We start from the raw sequence: 17,155 nt of genomic DNA on the forward strand, positions 1-17,155 counted from the left end.
TTAGTTTAAGTAATAAATGTTTAATCAAAGAATTTTACATATTATTAACAGCATTCATTTGGCCAAACATCTACATGGTTGTAGTATCCTACTTGTATATAAAGTGGGAATGTATCAAGTATAGACTATGAAAGTGCAAGTAACAATTCAAGGTTAGAGTAATTTTTTTACATTATAAAATTAACAGGTTTACAAAATAGTCTTGCCAAACTTTTATTTTTGAATTGTAAAGTCAATGACTATGGTGTTAAAATAAGTACCAAGAAAATACAAATTTAATAGGCTAATCTCATGCTCATAAGAGTAACACGGAAACAATGGATATACTGCACAACCTAACCAAGTTACAAAAAACCAGAACCCACAAACTTCACTATCTTCACAGAGAGCACTCTTACATATCTTACTGCAAAGACATCTCAATGCAATACACAATCTTTTTGTGAGAATCTTTCTATTCAGAAATTACCATTCAAGGAAGCTATGTGAGTTAAACAACTTTAAGACCAATTCATGATGACAGTTCATGAAGGACCATTTTAGTTGAAGGACTTTATACCTAGAGGTATTTTTCAAAGGCTCAATAATATGTCAGGACTAGGGTGGCTAGGGGAAAGGTTGGAAGATTATTTAGACTATTCTAATTCATTTTCTCTAAAGATGGTTGAAAAATGGACAAGGTTTTTATGGGGTAAGGGTAAAATATTCTTATTTCATTTTTCACTAATATGAACCTCATAACTGCAAGGTTCCAAAGCTGGATTTGCATGAATTAGTTACCAAAACACTCACTTGAACTCACAGTAATCAATACATAAACTTTGCTATCATGACTTGCCTATACACACTCAGTAGTAATAAACTTTTATATCATATCAACAAATCTCTGGTAACAGTTAAGCAAAACTTAAAATGGAGTGTATGTAATTTGCTCATGTTATGAAAAGTTTTGATTATATGTAATTAAAACAGCCATTTGAACAACTTATTCTAGTTGTAATTACATACTGTACCATTGTATCTCACTAACTGTAGATTGATGCTTTTAAGCAAATCTAAAACCAGTATTTTTGTTTTTCACGGTACAACAACTAGGAAAAGGTTTTTTTGTGGTTTGTTTTTTTTTTTTCAATTTTTTTTCTTACACTAAACAGTAATCACACAGCAAATGAATATTGTGCAATTGAACAAATACCTAGTAGTGTTTTGTATATGCAAAAACACTGACTGAACGTTTAGTTATTTACTGTAAAGGCAAGGCCATGGGTGGTTTTATGGAGGTCTTTGCAATTAATAGCATAGTTACTCCAGAACAAACACTGAATTTGAATTACTTGTTTAACTGTGGCAACTATCCAGTTGGGTTAGGCAAAGGCACCGTAACATGTTGAGCAGGATGTGTTATCTGAACTTTTAATTGTGGGACTGGCTAATATATGAAAATTCTGTATTCCTACATTTTTATAAAATGTTATCATTAAAAGTAATTGCACTATTAGTGCATAAAATGCTTTGTAGAATTATGAAAACAAAGAACTATGATTGCACTTCCATTAAAGTGTCTCTTAAAATACAGCATAGCTATTGCTAACTCACTGTATTTTAATATTTAAAATAACTGTTTAACAGCAGCATTAGGTTTTATTAACTTAAGATACAGGCTACATTTAATTAAATGCAGTCACCATGGCAACATATGCCAGTTAAATTTAGAGAAGCAATGCTACCCAGTGGTTTCTTTCACTGCTATGAATTGTGGGATTAGTTGGATAGAGTAACACTGCACTGTTTCATTAGGCTACTGCCAGTTAACTTTTCACAGTTTGGCACATTTGGACTGTAAATAGACATGAAAAAATCTTTGATTTTAAAGGGAAAGAATATCCCTAAAACTTGTTCCTGGAGCAGTACTACAGAGAAGCATTAAATACCTCCGTTCACACTGCTAACAAAAATGAAAAATGAGTAAGGAAAAATTATGGAAAACAAAACCAAAATGCAAATGAACTGCTAGATGTTATTGTGGTGAAATAATGACTTCTAAAAAATGGAATAAACTATTTCTTAGGAAAACCAACCAAAATAATCAGTGTAAGCCTTTAATCCGTAGTTTCAAGTCAAGGATCATCAACCTAAGGCTAAACAGATGCTGCATTGTATTAGGAATGTGGAATACAACCTACTTATTCCTTTCTCTTGAGAGCAAAAAGGCAAATACTACCTAATTAAATGCAAAGGATATTCCTTGAAAGGTTCACATTATTATGAAGAACTACAATTCAAGAGAACTCCTAAATATCCGTTGTTACGTCAGTGGTTACAACTGAGCTGCAATTATGTGGATCAAAGCCTCCATAATGCTTACTCCACATACTGTACCATCTGTCACCGCCATTCTTTTACTCCAGATTTAGTTTTTATTCATACCAGATGCACATGTTCAGTCCATTCCTTTGAGGTTTGAGGAGTCTGACTTGAACTCTCCCCTGAAGCATCTAGGGTGCTTGTTACCTCCCTGTTATTATCGCCAATTTGTGATACTGTTTCACTTGGAATAATGTTTTCTTCAGAAGTGCTTTCCTCTGTTTGGGTTCCTCTGCCTTCGTTTTTGAGTGCATCCTCAAACAGTGCATGCTCTTCCTGAGGCTCCAGCCCTGTGTCTGTAAGATTTGGTTGCCCTGCTGACCCATCTTCAGTACTGGGTTGCTGTAACTCCTCATCTGTTTCCGTACTTGTTGAGGGGATCAGAGCAATACTCTGTGGGTTCATGTCATGAAACCAGGCCATAATATTTCCAAGTAGATTTTCATTGGTATTGGGATCTTGACTGCTGGATTCAGCATCACTTGATGTTGAGTATAATCCGCTTCTTGTCTCGCTGCAGGGGTGTGAATGAAGACGATTGGCTGAGAAGGGATCATTGCCTGCACCCAGTCTCATCAGACTGTCACCGAGTTCCAGCAGCTCAGAGCTGCTCAAAGCACCCCTTGGGTTGTCTATACTTATGGGAGCTGAGTCCAGTCTTGTAGGCAAAGAGGTACCTATTGCTCCTAAAGATGCCTCATTATTTAGAAAGTCTCTAGTTTCTTCATCTATGGCCAAGCCAGATTCTTGTAATGACAGCTGAATAGCTAGCAGGATGTTTGGGTCATCTTCATCCAGAGAACTCAGAGCCTGTGGAAATACATAAGGTTGTTCTCAGCATAAAACTTGCATCTTGTTATATATTTTGGATGAAAAGTAATTTTGGCTCAAATCTGAAATTCATTCATTATTCCTACATGTCCTTTATCAGAATCAATTTTTACCAACAGAGCTGACAACACAATTTAAAAGGTGACTATTGTTATGTCAGTGACTGTTTAGCAGTTCTTACCAGTGTGAATGTGTAATTTATTGTCCTAGATTCTCCCTTTCTCATTGAAGAATTAAGAAAATTTGCAGAGACAAAATGATACAGAAAGGCAGAGCAGAGGAGAGCAAGCAAAGCAGAGAGAATGGAGAAGAGATTAGGGGAGATACCTGAAGAGAATCCTGGTTTTCAGAGCGACTGACAGGGGTATAGTCATGAAGCGAAGAGCTGTGCAGAATACCCATAGAAGCTGAACTCACCATGGAGGTGCCATGTCTTCTACTGCTGCCACCCTCCTGAGTGTCTGTTTGGGTAATCAAAACAAAAGCGGTTGAAGAACCAGCGAGGAAGCCCCCTCCACTATTATTTACTGACATAATCTCTTCCTTCCTTTTGGATTCTAGTTGTGTAATTTTACTCCTTTATTCACTCTGAATGAAATAATCCAAACCACTCCTGCCACAGCAGCTCTTATACGGTGGTGAAACGCCAATCCCACTGTTTTAGGAGTGACTGCCTGGCTCATTTGTGCCTTTCTGCCCTCAATACCCTTCTCTGTGAAAGGATGGGCTATGCCACTGGGAGCATGGGCAGAAGGGGCAAAGTGCTTCTAAGGCACATACATGATATATGGAAAGCTCTGAAAATTACTGCATGTGGACACAAATACAGAATGCATTTACAGGTGGATTACAAACCATGTTTGCCCATTTCTCTGTTCTTTGAAAGACAAAACCTCAACTGTAATGTTAACATTACAGTGTAATAACTTTTACTGTAACAGTACAGCACAATTAAGAGTATAGTCATTAATGAATACTTCAGCAATTACTGACATCGCTGTTTTCTTAAAACAACCAACAAAAAATAGAAGTAAGATGCTGCTTCCAGAAAAAACTGCTCTGTAATAAAAATAAATGTAGATCTTTTGACTTTGGAAAACGGATTTTTCCACTCCAAAACTCAAAATGTGATAGACTGAGATAGAATAATATTCTCTTGTATGCTTTAACAGTGTGCACTGGCCATCACTACTATATCCAAGTTTTCAGTCAAAATCTAGTCCTTGAACTAACAAGATGGTTTTGCATTTTATTTGTAATAGGGAAGAACCAAAGTTCACAAAAATTTTGATTACTTTTTCTAAAATAAATGATGCATGTGATCCTTTTCCTCAATAAAGGATTTCTCCTTTTGGTTTTAAAGAACAAGCTATGTGTTAAGTTCCTGAGACACAGCAGTGAGAGTTTGTGCAGCATGGCTAAGAGACTGAGCACACAAACTGGCAGCTCTGCAGAAACAGTGTCACAGTAAGATTTGGATTCAAGCTATTTTTGTACCTTTGCTAAGGTTCTGGCAGAACTGAGCCAGCCCAGACAGACAAGTCACAGAGAGACCTTACGGGACTGCGCTACCAGCCATAGCTCTGCTCGGAAGAGCAGCACTCTGGAAGTCACAGCTCAGGCCAATTTCTTTCCTGGCTGCCTTTTGGAATACAGCAGTTTTGGAATACAGCCTTGTGACTCTCCTCCACAGACCTGTAGACTCTACACGCTGTGCACAACTGGTTCTTTTCATTAGCGTGTAAGAGCTGGTGTATGTACGAGTGACCTTCAGAATTTCTTCAGAAAAGCAAACCTGTGCTGGACAGCTGAGGAGTTGTTAGTGGGAAGATCAATGCATTTCTCTTTATGAACAGCAGCAGCCACAGTGAAACCAACAACACTTCTAAGATCACATAAAAAAACTGCAGAGACAAGCCTTTATGTTGTATCCTGGAAAATACAGCAATGTAGTTGAAACTTCTTTAAAGTGTATCCACAGAAGAACAAACACTGTGGTCACTACCAGCAATTCCTGAAGCAGGAGGAGAAAAAAGGCAGCTCCAGACAGGTCCGTACCTAATGTACTCTCACTGGGGTCATCAGGGTCTGGAGTATTACTCAGCAGACTGTGCATGTCTCCACGTCGACGCTGTCTGTGCCTCCTCCGATACTGAAATTCAGCATATTCCTGCATAAACCAAAGGTTACAAAACACAGGGCAGCATGCAGTACTATTTTGCTGAGTAACAAGCACCACATTTTTATAAAAAATATGTGATTTTATATGTTCATTATAAAATCACCCACTTTCAGAAAAATGAATTGCAAGTTGGATCATGCAACGCTTAACATAAATAACAAAAAAATTCAAGGTAATCCTAAATCTATAAAACAATGAATTAGCAAAAAAAAAAAAAAAACAAAACCAACCAACAACTAGATGTACTACCAATATTTTAATACTTGCAATCTCCTTTTTTAACAATTCCAAGAACACATTTCTTGTTTAAAATCTTTGATGCCAAACTTTATATATGCACATATTGACACGCTTTTTAATAAATGCATACCCAGTGATTTTAGAACATAAAAACAATTAATGTAAATTAGACCAATAGATTATCTCAGAATCTCTGCCGCCAGCAACTGTCAGTAGAAAATAAAGACTACAGAAAGCTGGCAGACATACACTGGGACTTGATACACTTTTCCCAGCCTCCAGGACACTATGGCTCCAGAACTTCTTAAGCCACATCTGACACTCTTCTACTGGACAGTCTGTGATGGATTTTTATTCCATGAATTACAAGTCTCCTCTGGTTTTGCTTAACTCAAGCTACTAATGAGCCATACCATACAGATTTGAACTCCTGCAGCCTGTATTTTCTCATACTGTGCGTACTTAGTTCATATAGCATTTATGGAAAAGACTCTTGACCACATCAAGCTAACATCCCAAGGGTTAATTATCTTAATACTTAGATACAATTTGCCTAGCTTTCCTAATATGAAGGAACTAATTTTATGCTTGAAAGGAAATTTCCAGGTATCTTTTCTGGTATGTCCAACTGACACTGAACCTGACTGTGTAGGTAGCACCTTGTGTTAATTTCAGTTATTCATTCACACAAGGCAGTAAAACTATGCTCACAGGTACTTGCTCTTCTCTTTAGAAAAGAATACTGTTCTTTATTTCTGTGAGGTCCAAGTAGGGAAATCTGTAATCCAAAGGATTCATTCGGCAAAATGAATTGGGAAAGGTAACAGTACCATTAGTTTTCCTTTCCTATATTAACTCTTCATCATCAACATCTAAAGTACCTAAAACTTAAATCCAGAAGTGTTATTTCTCTTACACAATGACCTTATTAATGTAGATGGTATCACGAGAGTATGTTTTTTTCCATGAACTTTCTCAGACCAAAGACATATGCAAGACAAAAAGAATAGTCACAAAATCGTGAGTGTGGGCAGATTTTTATCCATGAAAATTGTAAGAACATCAAAAAGTAGCTTTATCGGACCAGACAACAGGTCCATTTAGCCCAACATTCTGTCTTCGACAGCAGTTAGTGGTATATGCTTGTTAGTCTATGGAACACCATAAAGAAACAAGGCAAACATGAAGTGACTCTTCTCTAAAATATTCTTCCAGCTTTTAGGGATCTCAGGGGTTTTCTAAATGCAAGGTGGTGCCTCAAACAACAGAAAATCAAACCTTGATATAGAACAGTATAACTGAATGATTTAAAAAATATATATCATTTTGAACCAGAAAAGGAATCATGGGAAGTGATCACTGAACACAAAGATTTATTCATCATACCAGATCTTAGCAATCATTTGTTTGCAATAAAATAATATATTTTACCAATAGCCATTTAATTTTTGGTTGCTTATTAACCTTTAGAAAGAGATCTTAATGATCACTTATGAAACCTTATTTCTTATTATATAGAACAATTTTCTACGTTGAGCAAAAGAGGTTTTAATTTTGTTGGGTAGGAACATCTTGATTTCACACAGTGTTCTACAACAACCAGCATTCCTTGCTAAAACCAGTTAAGATTTCATTTTCAATAATAATCTGTTATGCATAGTCATTCTAGTACTTATCAGTAAAAGTACAGCTCTACATAAAATACTTTGCAGTGAAATTCACTAAAATAAACAGATGACCATTATTAATTTTACAAAATTCCTTTACCATAGGTGGTTGCAAGTATTCGTGATAGTTACATAGCAAAGAAACCAACTTGCATCACACAGTGCCACATTTAGGCAAATCATAAAAACTCAAGCAGATCATCTAAGCACAGCTGCAATTGAACCTACTGCTAAACAGCTTTTTAACACATTTCTTACCAGCTTCTTCTCATAACCAGTTCCATTGATGATACAGTAAGATCACAATGAGTTTGATGTTATCAGATGTGGGATTATTTCAAAAGAACTAAAGGAACTGGACAGGAGAAGCAGCTGATTTTTTGTAGAGAAGCGAGCCGTGTTCTCACCAGCGTGATGCTCACCAACAATAGCAAAGGAAATATATAGAAAAAGTACATGGAGTTTTCTAGGATGTTTAAAAATGACTAGCTAGAAAGAAAACAGCAAACAAGGAAATGTTGAAATGAAGTTTCCTTTCTGACTGAATGCTTTAATCTAATGTTCTCAAAACATTAAATAAAAATTAAGATGATAAGGGAAAGCTTTACAGGAAGCTTCTCATTTTTTTAGAGCAAAGTCTCAAAAACTACTTACTCTTTCCCGTATAAAGATCGTAGAATATTAATTTTTTAAAAAAGTAGCAGAAATTAATGTCATTTGACATTCAAAAATAACCTACACAATTTCATACATTTATTACTTTAAGGTTCTCCAGTGCACAGACAACTGGTTATGTACTTAGAAAATGATGAATGCAAAGTAAGTGTGTCTAATGCCACCTTAGATAACTACATCCATATTAGAGGCATTGTTTAGAGTCATTGCACAATTAGCTACGAATATATTTCCTTCTATTGTGAAATAAATGAAATGGAAAGCTTAACCAACTTGAAATGCTTTGACTCAAGATAAGGAAGCTTGTCATGCAGATTGTGATCATACCTGTGTTTCTAGCATATGCAGAACTAAATTTTAAAAAATTAAAAAGAAATAGTTTACCTCGGGGGATGCAAATCCTAAATACTCCCAATCCCATGTTCCACCAGCAAAGCTGTAAAATGGAAAGACATACCATCAAATTTAGAAGTAGAATGAATTTGAACAACATCCAGAGCTTCAAAACCTATTGAAATCTGAAAACTAGTGCGATTGTAGCTCTCTAAACTTAACAAGTCTTCCCTTTTAATTCTTGACTCAAAATTAATTTTGAAACCCTACAGTTAAATGGTTGACTATTCCAGAACTGCCTGATCTGTTTAGCAAATATTTAAGAGATTTTTGAAGTGTACCAGGGATTTAGTGACAATCTTTATGGAAGAAAGTGAAATGGAAATCATGACATTTAATTGTTAATATATCACAAATGGGGAAGCAATTTAGGTTGCAACACACAGAGCAGTGATCCTGAAAAAGAAAAATACATTTTTCCCCAAAGGCTGTAATTCCACAAGGATCAAACGTCCAAGAAAATATCACTATCACAGTGATTTACAACCACCACGCTCAGCATCTACCTCATAGTCAGAGAACAGCAGTGGATTCACCCACTTTGGTAGCTATCAAATGAACTTTTTCTGATTTGTGCAGTGTTTTGGGTGGATTACCTGCGCCTGGGTGCTTCTGGAGAGTCTGCAGGAGCAACACCACGGGCCACAGAGGCCAGGAACTCCTGTCGCTTTTGCTGCACAAGACAAGCTGCTCGGATAATTTTATGGCGAGGCGTCCGAAGGTAAGGCCTGTTCACTTTCTGTGCAAGGTCTTCAGTGACCATTTCTAGGTCTGTCTGCAATAGTTAACAATACAGAAAAAACAGTTTTACAGGGAAATGCAAATCAGGAAGAACTGTTCTCCATAAATACTGAGCAGAATGATATCCATTTTCCTGAAAATACCTTATGAAATACCAAAATACGCCAAAATATCTGCCCCAGAGCCTACTCTTTTACTGACCTACATTCTGTCCTCCAGCTTGGAGCAGGATTTCCCTGCACTCTGAAATATTGAGCATCCTCAAGAGACCTAAGGGACAGGAAAGGAGGCAGCAGTCCCAAGTACTCCCCCAATTTTGCCTCCTCTCAGATGTCAGGCACGTCAGAAGGGAAAGAAAGAAAAGAGAAGCTAGAGAAGGAGATGAAGGCTGAAGCTAAAATGTTACCCTCAGAAAGCAGATTAACAGGAAATTTTCTAATTTTCCCCTTCCATCTGTCCTTATCCTTTTCCTTTGCAAAGTGATATAAAAAATATGCTACTTTTCCAAACTTGGTTATAAATACAAAACAGGTATGTCAGTTTTTTACTACAAAAACGGCAGAAAGACACTAATAATTAATATTAAAAAAATAAAGTCCCATTAGGAAAGTAAAATATATCCATGTATTACCTGCATAAGTTCAAATATTTCTTTCTTTGTGCTTTTAGGCTCCAAAAAGAATCCATATGGATAAGAACACTTAAGAATGCGGCGAGTTTTTAGAAGCTCTTGCACTGCATCTTCAATGAATGTGGTATCAGGACAGCCTCCCTCAGCTGCAATATGAAACAAGCATTGGGAAAGTATTTTCCTGCTGATGTCAGCATTACTTTTGTGCATATCAGTTAAATATTTTGCAAGTAAATAGCAGCAAATTCTCAATGACTGCACAGTGTTCTTACTAAAAGAAATAAGCACAGAACATTAGCTTCAACCTTACTAATGCTACTTCCTTCTTGAGGCTTTGGAATAGGCAAGATTTACTGTACTTTTAACTTTCATCCAATGTTTACAAATTCTAGTCCTGGAGGGATGACATCACACAGCAGACTGATGTGAGCTCTATCCAAAAAAGAACAGTTTAGCCATATCAGTGTTGATGTGATTTCAAATCAAAGACATAGATCACAGCACTTACTTCCACTTAGAGCTCTACTCAACTGCTCCATCTTTTCTTTGGCTGTTTTTAGAAGGCGCTGTTCTAACTGGAAAAAGAAAATAAACAAAATACAATTAGATAATTATTTTTCGATTAATAAAACAGAAACAAACATCAGTAAAAATGGGCTGACCCATACCTGGTAGCTAAGTTCATGGTTCTTAAATCTTGTATAATAGTGCATAAACCTATCAAGCTCTTGAAATCTTCTATGCTTCTTTTCAGCCTGGAAAATAATGGGGAAACAAAAGAAATCAAAATAAATATTATCATTTAATACAACAATCACCATTAGATATAATTAAATAATGAACTGTTTCTATTCAGGCTATATATAAAGTATTGTACACAATGCTGAGTGCCATGTAAGAGACATTCACAAGGCCAAAGAATTGATACACTGTCAGTGCCTGCTATTTAAAGCAACTTTCCAAAAGCCAGAATTAAGGCATGTCTTCTGTAGTGCACAGCAGCTAATTACAGGACCAGCTTGCTCATTTCACAAAAGGAAACCATGTCACAGAGAAGTAAAATGATTCGAGTAAAGTCACCAGTGGTTGTTAGCACAGACAAAAGCAAAAATCTTATGTATCCACAAATAAGTAGTGCTTTCTTTCTTTCTCTTTGATATGCTTAAGGGTGTATTTTTCCATTTGGAACTCTGGTTTGGAAGAATTTTGATTAAACTTACCCTAAATGGAGAATTGCAACTTTAGTGCTATTTTTCAAATGCACACATTCATTTGTTACCTCTACTGTCATCTCCTTGGACTGTTCCTCTACATGCTGAATAACTTCATAGCGAGTGCATCTGTAGTAGCCTCCAGTGGAAGAGCTGTGCTTCTTCCATTCTTCTAAGCATATCCAGCAAAAGTCATATTTGCACTTCAGAAAAAAACAGGAAAAAGGGAAAAAAAAAAGTTGAAATGTCTTAGATTTGCAGTTAGGCATCATTACTCCTCTATGGACAACTTAATTAGCAGAATTCTGAGTGTAAAACATTTTTGAGGAGCCTCCTTCCTATTTTACTTACTAAGGAGATCTGTTTTTCAAATCATATCAAACCATGTCAGTCATCATTTTTGTTCCTTTGATCATAAGACTGTGTTGGATCTAAATGTTAAGTTTTAAGTGGATAAAATAAATGAAATGGTAAATACACCTCCTCAGGCCTGTTTTTTTTAATTATTGTTAAAAAAACAGTCCAATTTCTTTAAATAACACAGAAACTATTAATGAGAAAGAGTGATTTTTTTTTCCTAATATTACTTAAAAGAACATAATTACTGGTGTTTTTTGTCATGTGGTGTTCTTGATACAAAATATTGATAACAACTACTAAATCCAAGAGAGAAGAGGTCTGAACATAGACTCTGATGAGTGATTACTTCCAGTGAGCCTTTTCTGAGCTGACTGACTGAAGTGCTTTCAAAATAGGTAACACCTTACAAGGAGGTGTGACTTATGCAGGCTTCTCTGCATCAGAGAAGATCAAACTCTGTTTGATCATCCTCAATTCAGCATTGAGTTCTCAGCCAGTTAATTTCAAAATAACTGGAAGCTATTTTTGGACGGATAAGCAAAAGACGTCACAATTTGGTGAATCATGTTATTTTATCTGTCTTATAGATGAGGAAACAAAATTTACATTAATTAATATTAAGCCTTGAGTATTATTAGTGGCATTTGATAAATTAAATTGCATTTCTTCTCTCTTTGATAAGTTTAACCTTTCCAGGAATATCTACTCCATACCAGATGTGTTTGTCTGTAGTTATTTTATACAATCACTTAGATATATTACAGGAAGGAATGAAATCTAATTCTTGTATTGTACTTTTGCTAATTTTGTCTCAAAAATCAGTAGTGCTGATTTTCTTCTAAAAAGCAATGCAGACTAGAATATTTCCTCTTGTTATTGTGCTGTTTGTTCTTGTTTTCAAACATTTTTTAAAGCTGCTGGCTTATAAAAAATGATAGGAAGTGCTGAGAATGAAGTATGAGAACAACTGTGTATAAGTGTTAAGTGTGTATGCACTGCATCATTTGCCTATCATTCAAACCTGTTCATATTCATTATAAGAAAAAATCATTACGAAATATTCAAAAGATCATATGAAACAAGCTGTTTCACAAGCAACTGAACTAATAAAGCTTGACTTCCTATTAATTTAAGTGTATATGCTCCTATTGCAATAATCTCAGCTCTCCCAAATTATCTCCATTCCAACCACTCCATTATACTTATCTTTAAATATCTCATATCTCCAAAAGCCTCCTCCAACCCAAGATTCACACAGTGTTCCCAGACCCTCCTTCCAGTATTGCAGTCTCATTACACATTCAAAACCACATCAGCTGTTTCTACCCATCTCCCAAACCCAAATTCATTTTCTAAAGGGCAGGAAGGACAACCCTGGAAACTACAGCCTGTCACTTCAGTGCACGGTAAAATCATGGAAAAGATTACTCTGGGAAGTACTGAAAAACACCTGGAGGACAATGCAGTCATTGGTCACAGCCAGCACAGCTTCATGAGGGGACGTCCTGCTGGTCGAACCTGATTCCCTTCTATGAGAGGGTAACCCACCCAGCTGGTCAAGGGAAGCCAGGTGATGTAATCTTTTTGGACTTCAGCAAAGCTTTTGATACTCTCTGACAGCCTCCTTCTGGACAGAATTTCCAGCACACAGCTGGATAACCATGTTACGCAACGGCTTCCCTTGGACACAGGACTTGAAAGAATACTGAGTTTGCTGATGACACTAAACAGGGAGGAGCTGTTGACTCCTCGAAGGCAGGAAAAGGTTCTTCACCCACAGGGTGGTTGGGTCCTGGAACAGGCTCCCCAGGGAAGTGTTCACAGCACCAAGCCTGGCAGAGTTCAAGTAGTGTTTGGACAACTCTCTCAGGCGCATGGTGTGACTCTTGGGGTGTCCTGCACAGGGCCAGGGGTTGGACTTGATGATCCTGGTGGATCCCTTCCAACTCAGCATATTCCATGATTCCATCTATTTCATGATCAACTCCTGAGCTCTGTTTTATGTGTCTTTATGATAACTGAGCCTTGTAGCATCACCACCTGGGCTTAACAAATCCCATCTGCTGCCTGGCCACTGTTTGAGCCAAGCAGAGCAGGTAATTGCTGAGCAGGTAACAGCTGGGTAGGTATTTCAGCCTCTCTCTTGGTGGCAGAACAAATTAAGTCTCTGCATCATACAGCTAACAAGTTTCATGAAACTTGCAGCAATTTATTTTCTATGAACCCCCTTCTGTTCCTTGAAATCAAAGTACCCATAAGGTTAAAAAATGACTATAGATAGTGGAATGAGAGAGCAGGACTGCGTAAGCCTTTCCTTGCTAGAAGCTGTGTTCATAAAACAATAAGAAAATGCCTGCTTAAGTACAGAAAACAGGGTTTTATGAGTAAGGAGTATCCTCCTCTACACCAAGGCACATGCTAGATGCTAAGAAGCAGCCACAGCCCATCACGTAGTGGGCTTGAACAGATCTGCCTGCCAAAAAAAGGCAGAAGCTCCATCAGGGATTGTTACTGCAGCAGAGGAAGCGACAAGCGAGGTGACCACGATTTCTCATGTCCAAGCCCTGCAGTGATCTTGAGGACACCCTTCCTCACCAGGCTGAAGGGAGGCAGCTGCTGCCTGCAGAGATTTCTCCACAACAAAAAGAATCTGACTGTTTTAAGGACACTTCAAGCTGCCTGTAAGCATCAAAAAAGACAAGAGGACTCTGGTTGTCAGCCAGTGCCTCAGAATGGTAAATTATCTACATTCATCTGTGTTTAATGGCCAAAGTCTTCTCCAGCCTGAAGCCACTTTGTTCAGCTGAGCTCAGTGGCAACAGCTGCAACAAACATACCTTATACAGCTTTTAGAAGTACAGAATTTATGAGCTCTTTTAAAAATAATTTAATACAAAAACCCCAAAAATCCCCAAACCAGCAAACCTGGCATAAATCGAAGTGTAGGAGAATGTTCTCTTCTGCCAATGATACCAAAAAAAGCCCCAATCTTCAATTTGTATCACAGAAAGAGAGAGAAGTTGTGACAATATAAAGAAAATGGGATCTGCATAGCAATAGAGAGAGACCTGCACATTTTCAGAAAAAGAAAGAATTACTTTCTAAATCTGTTAGCCTTTTATTGTAGGCCAACTATGTCAAGTGTTTGCTACTTTCTTATTTTTAATGATGCTCCTCAAAGAGGTAATAGTTGTAGTTACATAAGATATTTCTGACATAAAGAAACAGTTTTCTAAATATGCTGCTTTTAACTAACTTGAGAGAAAAAGCATTTTCAAATGATACTGAACTTATGGCAAAAATATTTTTTCTATTTTGGTAGCACAGTGCAAACTTGTGACTAATTTTCTGGCTGCTGTCATCAATAAATTTCCTTTGGAATCACTCTTTGCTGTCTTTTCATTCCTACTGATGAATTCCTGCTTACAGTTTTCCACCTAAACTTATCTTGCTTTGTTGCTGTGTTAGAGAAATAATGCAAAAGAAAAATATAGTAAGGCAAAACCTTTACTAGAGCTAAGCCTTCCTTAAAATCTTACATCTGCAAATTAAAACTGTTCTTTTCTTTCTCTTCTACATTGTTAATGACGATTAAACCATCAATTATTTCTGTTTCCTTGAGTTTCCTACTGTATTGGCAATTATTCTTAGGTGTTTATGGAATTTCAATCATTACAATGTACACTTGTCAGCCAAACAGATTTCAGTAAATATTAAACATTTTCTAAATACATGTAACCTGCCATTTGTTCATTATCTAATTCTTGCAACAGGTTGCATGAGCTATCAGGCATGACACTTCAGAGGTTTTGGACCTCTGTGATCCTAAAATATATACAGGACATACAAACCCGAATTATGATTCCACAAGAAATCCCATGATGGGTCCTTCTTACCTTTGCACACTGCATGTGGTTGCAGCCCTCATTCTTCTGGATTGGAGACTTGCAGTTGGCGCAAGGTTTGGAGTTGGTCAGTAACCACAGGCAGTTGGCAGCGTCCTCGTAGGCCTCACTCACTCCCACAACTTTTTGAGGGTGACAGGAGGATACGGCGCATGCAAAAACAGAGAGGTTGAAATTGTACTTTGTAATCTTTTGTGACAGTCAGATTAGGAATGATGCGTGTTTCCCTGTTTCTTGACAAAATATTTAAAATTTTCACAATATGTATTTCTCACATATATTTTATTATTACATTTTCTAATTTATACATATATATGTATTATTAATACACTTATTATTTCTATCTACTTCCACACATCTCTTTTTATACAAATTTATATACCATATATATGACAATTACAACATATAAAGGGGCAAATACATACATAACAACACAGGCAGAGTTTGACAAAGTAGGGTGTATTTTGCCTCTTTGTAAAATTTTCTGCGCTTTCAAAAATATTTATAACATACTACAGGAAGGCTCTGAACTGTGGTAACCAAAATAAATTAGTAATGTATTCAAATTGCTGTCATCTTTACTTTGTTAACTTTGATTAAGAAAATGTCTGTCCTGTGTAAACCCCTTTATTAATTTTTTTTAGTAAATGTTAAAAATCATTAAGCCATTTCCTACAACTCCCTTGCAGTTCACCCTCAACCTTACTACTATTATCCCCTGTTGGCTTGAATTAGTTTTAAAGCACATAAAAATCTTCATGGAACACTACTCAATCACGGGAGCAGACTGGGCTAAAAATCAAAACTGGACAGGGTAAAATGAAGGTATATGCAGGAACAAATGGACTAATTAAGGAAATAAAGCTTTAAAAGGAAGGGAAGGAGTTTTGCATACCCTGAGTGAACCACATGTATTTATGGGGAGGAATGTTTTACAAAGAACAGTCTACCGTAGTGCTGCATTAAAAATGTGAAGCAGCCCCTCATTCAGGGATATCATTTTCTTCCCCTTTTACCCTATATTTCAACCAATGTTGAAACTAGTTTTTACTTAATGCAGCTAAAAGAAAATCTGTCTAAAACCGAAAGATCAAAATGGCAACAAAACACCCACGCCCTCCCTGTCGGCTCTGCATGACTCTTACGTTCTTCTGGTTTCATTTCAGATATTTTCTGTAGCCAGTCCTTCCAGGTCTGGCAGTCACAGGGTTCATGTGCTTCACCAAGACATTCCCTGAAAAAGATGGTGTATACACAATTACTTACAACTAAGAGATTTAGAAAAAAGTTAAAATTGGCTCAAACTAAAAAAAAAGATGCTCAAAATTTAATAAAGTCAAGAAAACAAAAGCCAGCTAAATAACATTGTTTTAAAATACACTTAGACTGCTTCTCACAAGCATAGATGACCATTATTAATGATCAGGAGAGAAGTTTCTTAAAATTACAATCTGAAATAAATCAGATAGCTTGCAGTTTGTTCTTATACCTGGGTACTATTTTAGTGCCATGAAGGTGCTAGTATAGTTTCTGTGATAAAAGTAAACCAGACTACAGAGTTTATCCAAAAGTAGGTAGTTTGCTATAGCAGAAAGGTATTTTATGTAGAATTGGTTGCATCTGTTCAGTTGCAGTAATCAACCTTTAACTAGATTCAGTTAAAGAGTCAAGCTTTTAATCTAGAACAATGTGAAGCCCTCCAACACCAGCATTAAGTATTTATGGATGTTTACTCTTTTCACCAGAGTCTCTTAAATGGGGCCTTGAACTTATTTACATGGACACAGTGGAGTAATGAGTCTCTTGAGCTTCTCCTGAAGTTCCTACTAGGATTAAGGATGGCAATCACTACTACACAGTGGCAGCAGATACATGGCTTCCAGATGGTGCTTCAGTGTAGATGTGTCAATATGCACTCCGGATTTGTAATAACTCCTTTTTTTCTACTGGAATGG

The 17,155-nt window shown here is 36.7% G+C and overlaps 1 protein-coding gene across 6 annotated transcripts in view; it reads right to left on the reverse strand.

Moving 5' to 3' along the window:
• The window catches only part of ANKIB1 (ankyrin repeat and IBR domain containing 1), a 91,590-nt gene continuing 74,435 nt past the window's right edge, over nt 1–17,155 (reverse strand). For 4 of the 6 annotated variants that reach the window (XM_048305686.1, XM_048305702.1, XM_048305692.1 and 1 more), the window contains 11 exons: nt 16,346–16,434; nt 15,192–15,322; nt 11,004–11,138; nt 10,393–10,479; nt 10,233–10,299; nt 9,725–9,870; nt 8,949–9,127; nt 8,344–8,395; nt 5,254–5,365; nt 3,523–3,656; nt 1–3,174 (listed from right to left, as the gene is read on the reverse strand). In XM_048305686.1, coding sequence (XP_048161643.1) covers nt 2,422–3,174; nt 3,523–3,656; nt 5,254–5,365; nt 8,344–8,395; nt 8,949–9,127; nt 9,725–9,870; nt 10,233–10,299; nt 10,393–10,479; nt 11,004–11,138; nt 15,192–15,322; nt 16,346–16,434 — 1,885 coding nt within the window. In that variant the 3' untranslated portion in view covers nt 1–2,421. The remainder of the gene's footprint in view (nt 3,175–3,522; nt 3,657–5,253; nt 5,366–8,343; nt 8,396–8,948; nt 9,128–9,724; nt 9,871–10,232; nt 10,300–10,392; nt 10,480–11,003; nt 11,139–15,191; nt 15,323–16,345; nt 16,435–17,155) is intronic. The other 2 variants (XM_048305713.1, XM_048305721.1) reach the window with 2 other exon arrangements.

The sequence above is a fragment of the Corvus hawaiiensis genome, chromosome 1 (assembly GCF_020740725.1).
Source record: "Corvus hawaiiensis isolate bCorHaw1 chromosome 1, bCorHaw1.pri.cur, whole genome shotgun sequence".
Classification (NCBI taxonomy): Eukaryota; Metazoa; Chordata; class Aves; order Passeriformes; family Corvidae; genus Corvus; species Corvus hawaiiensis.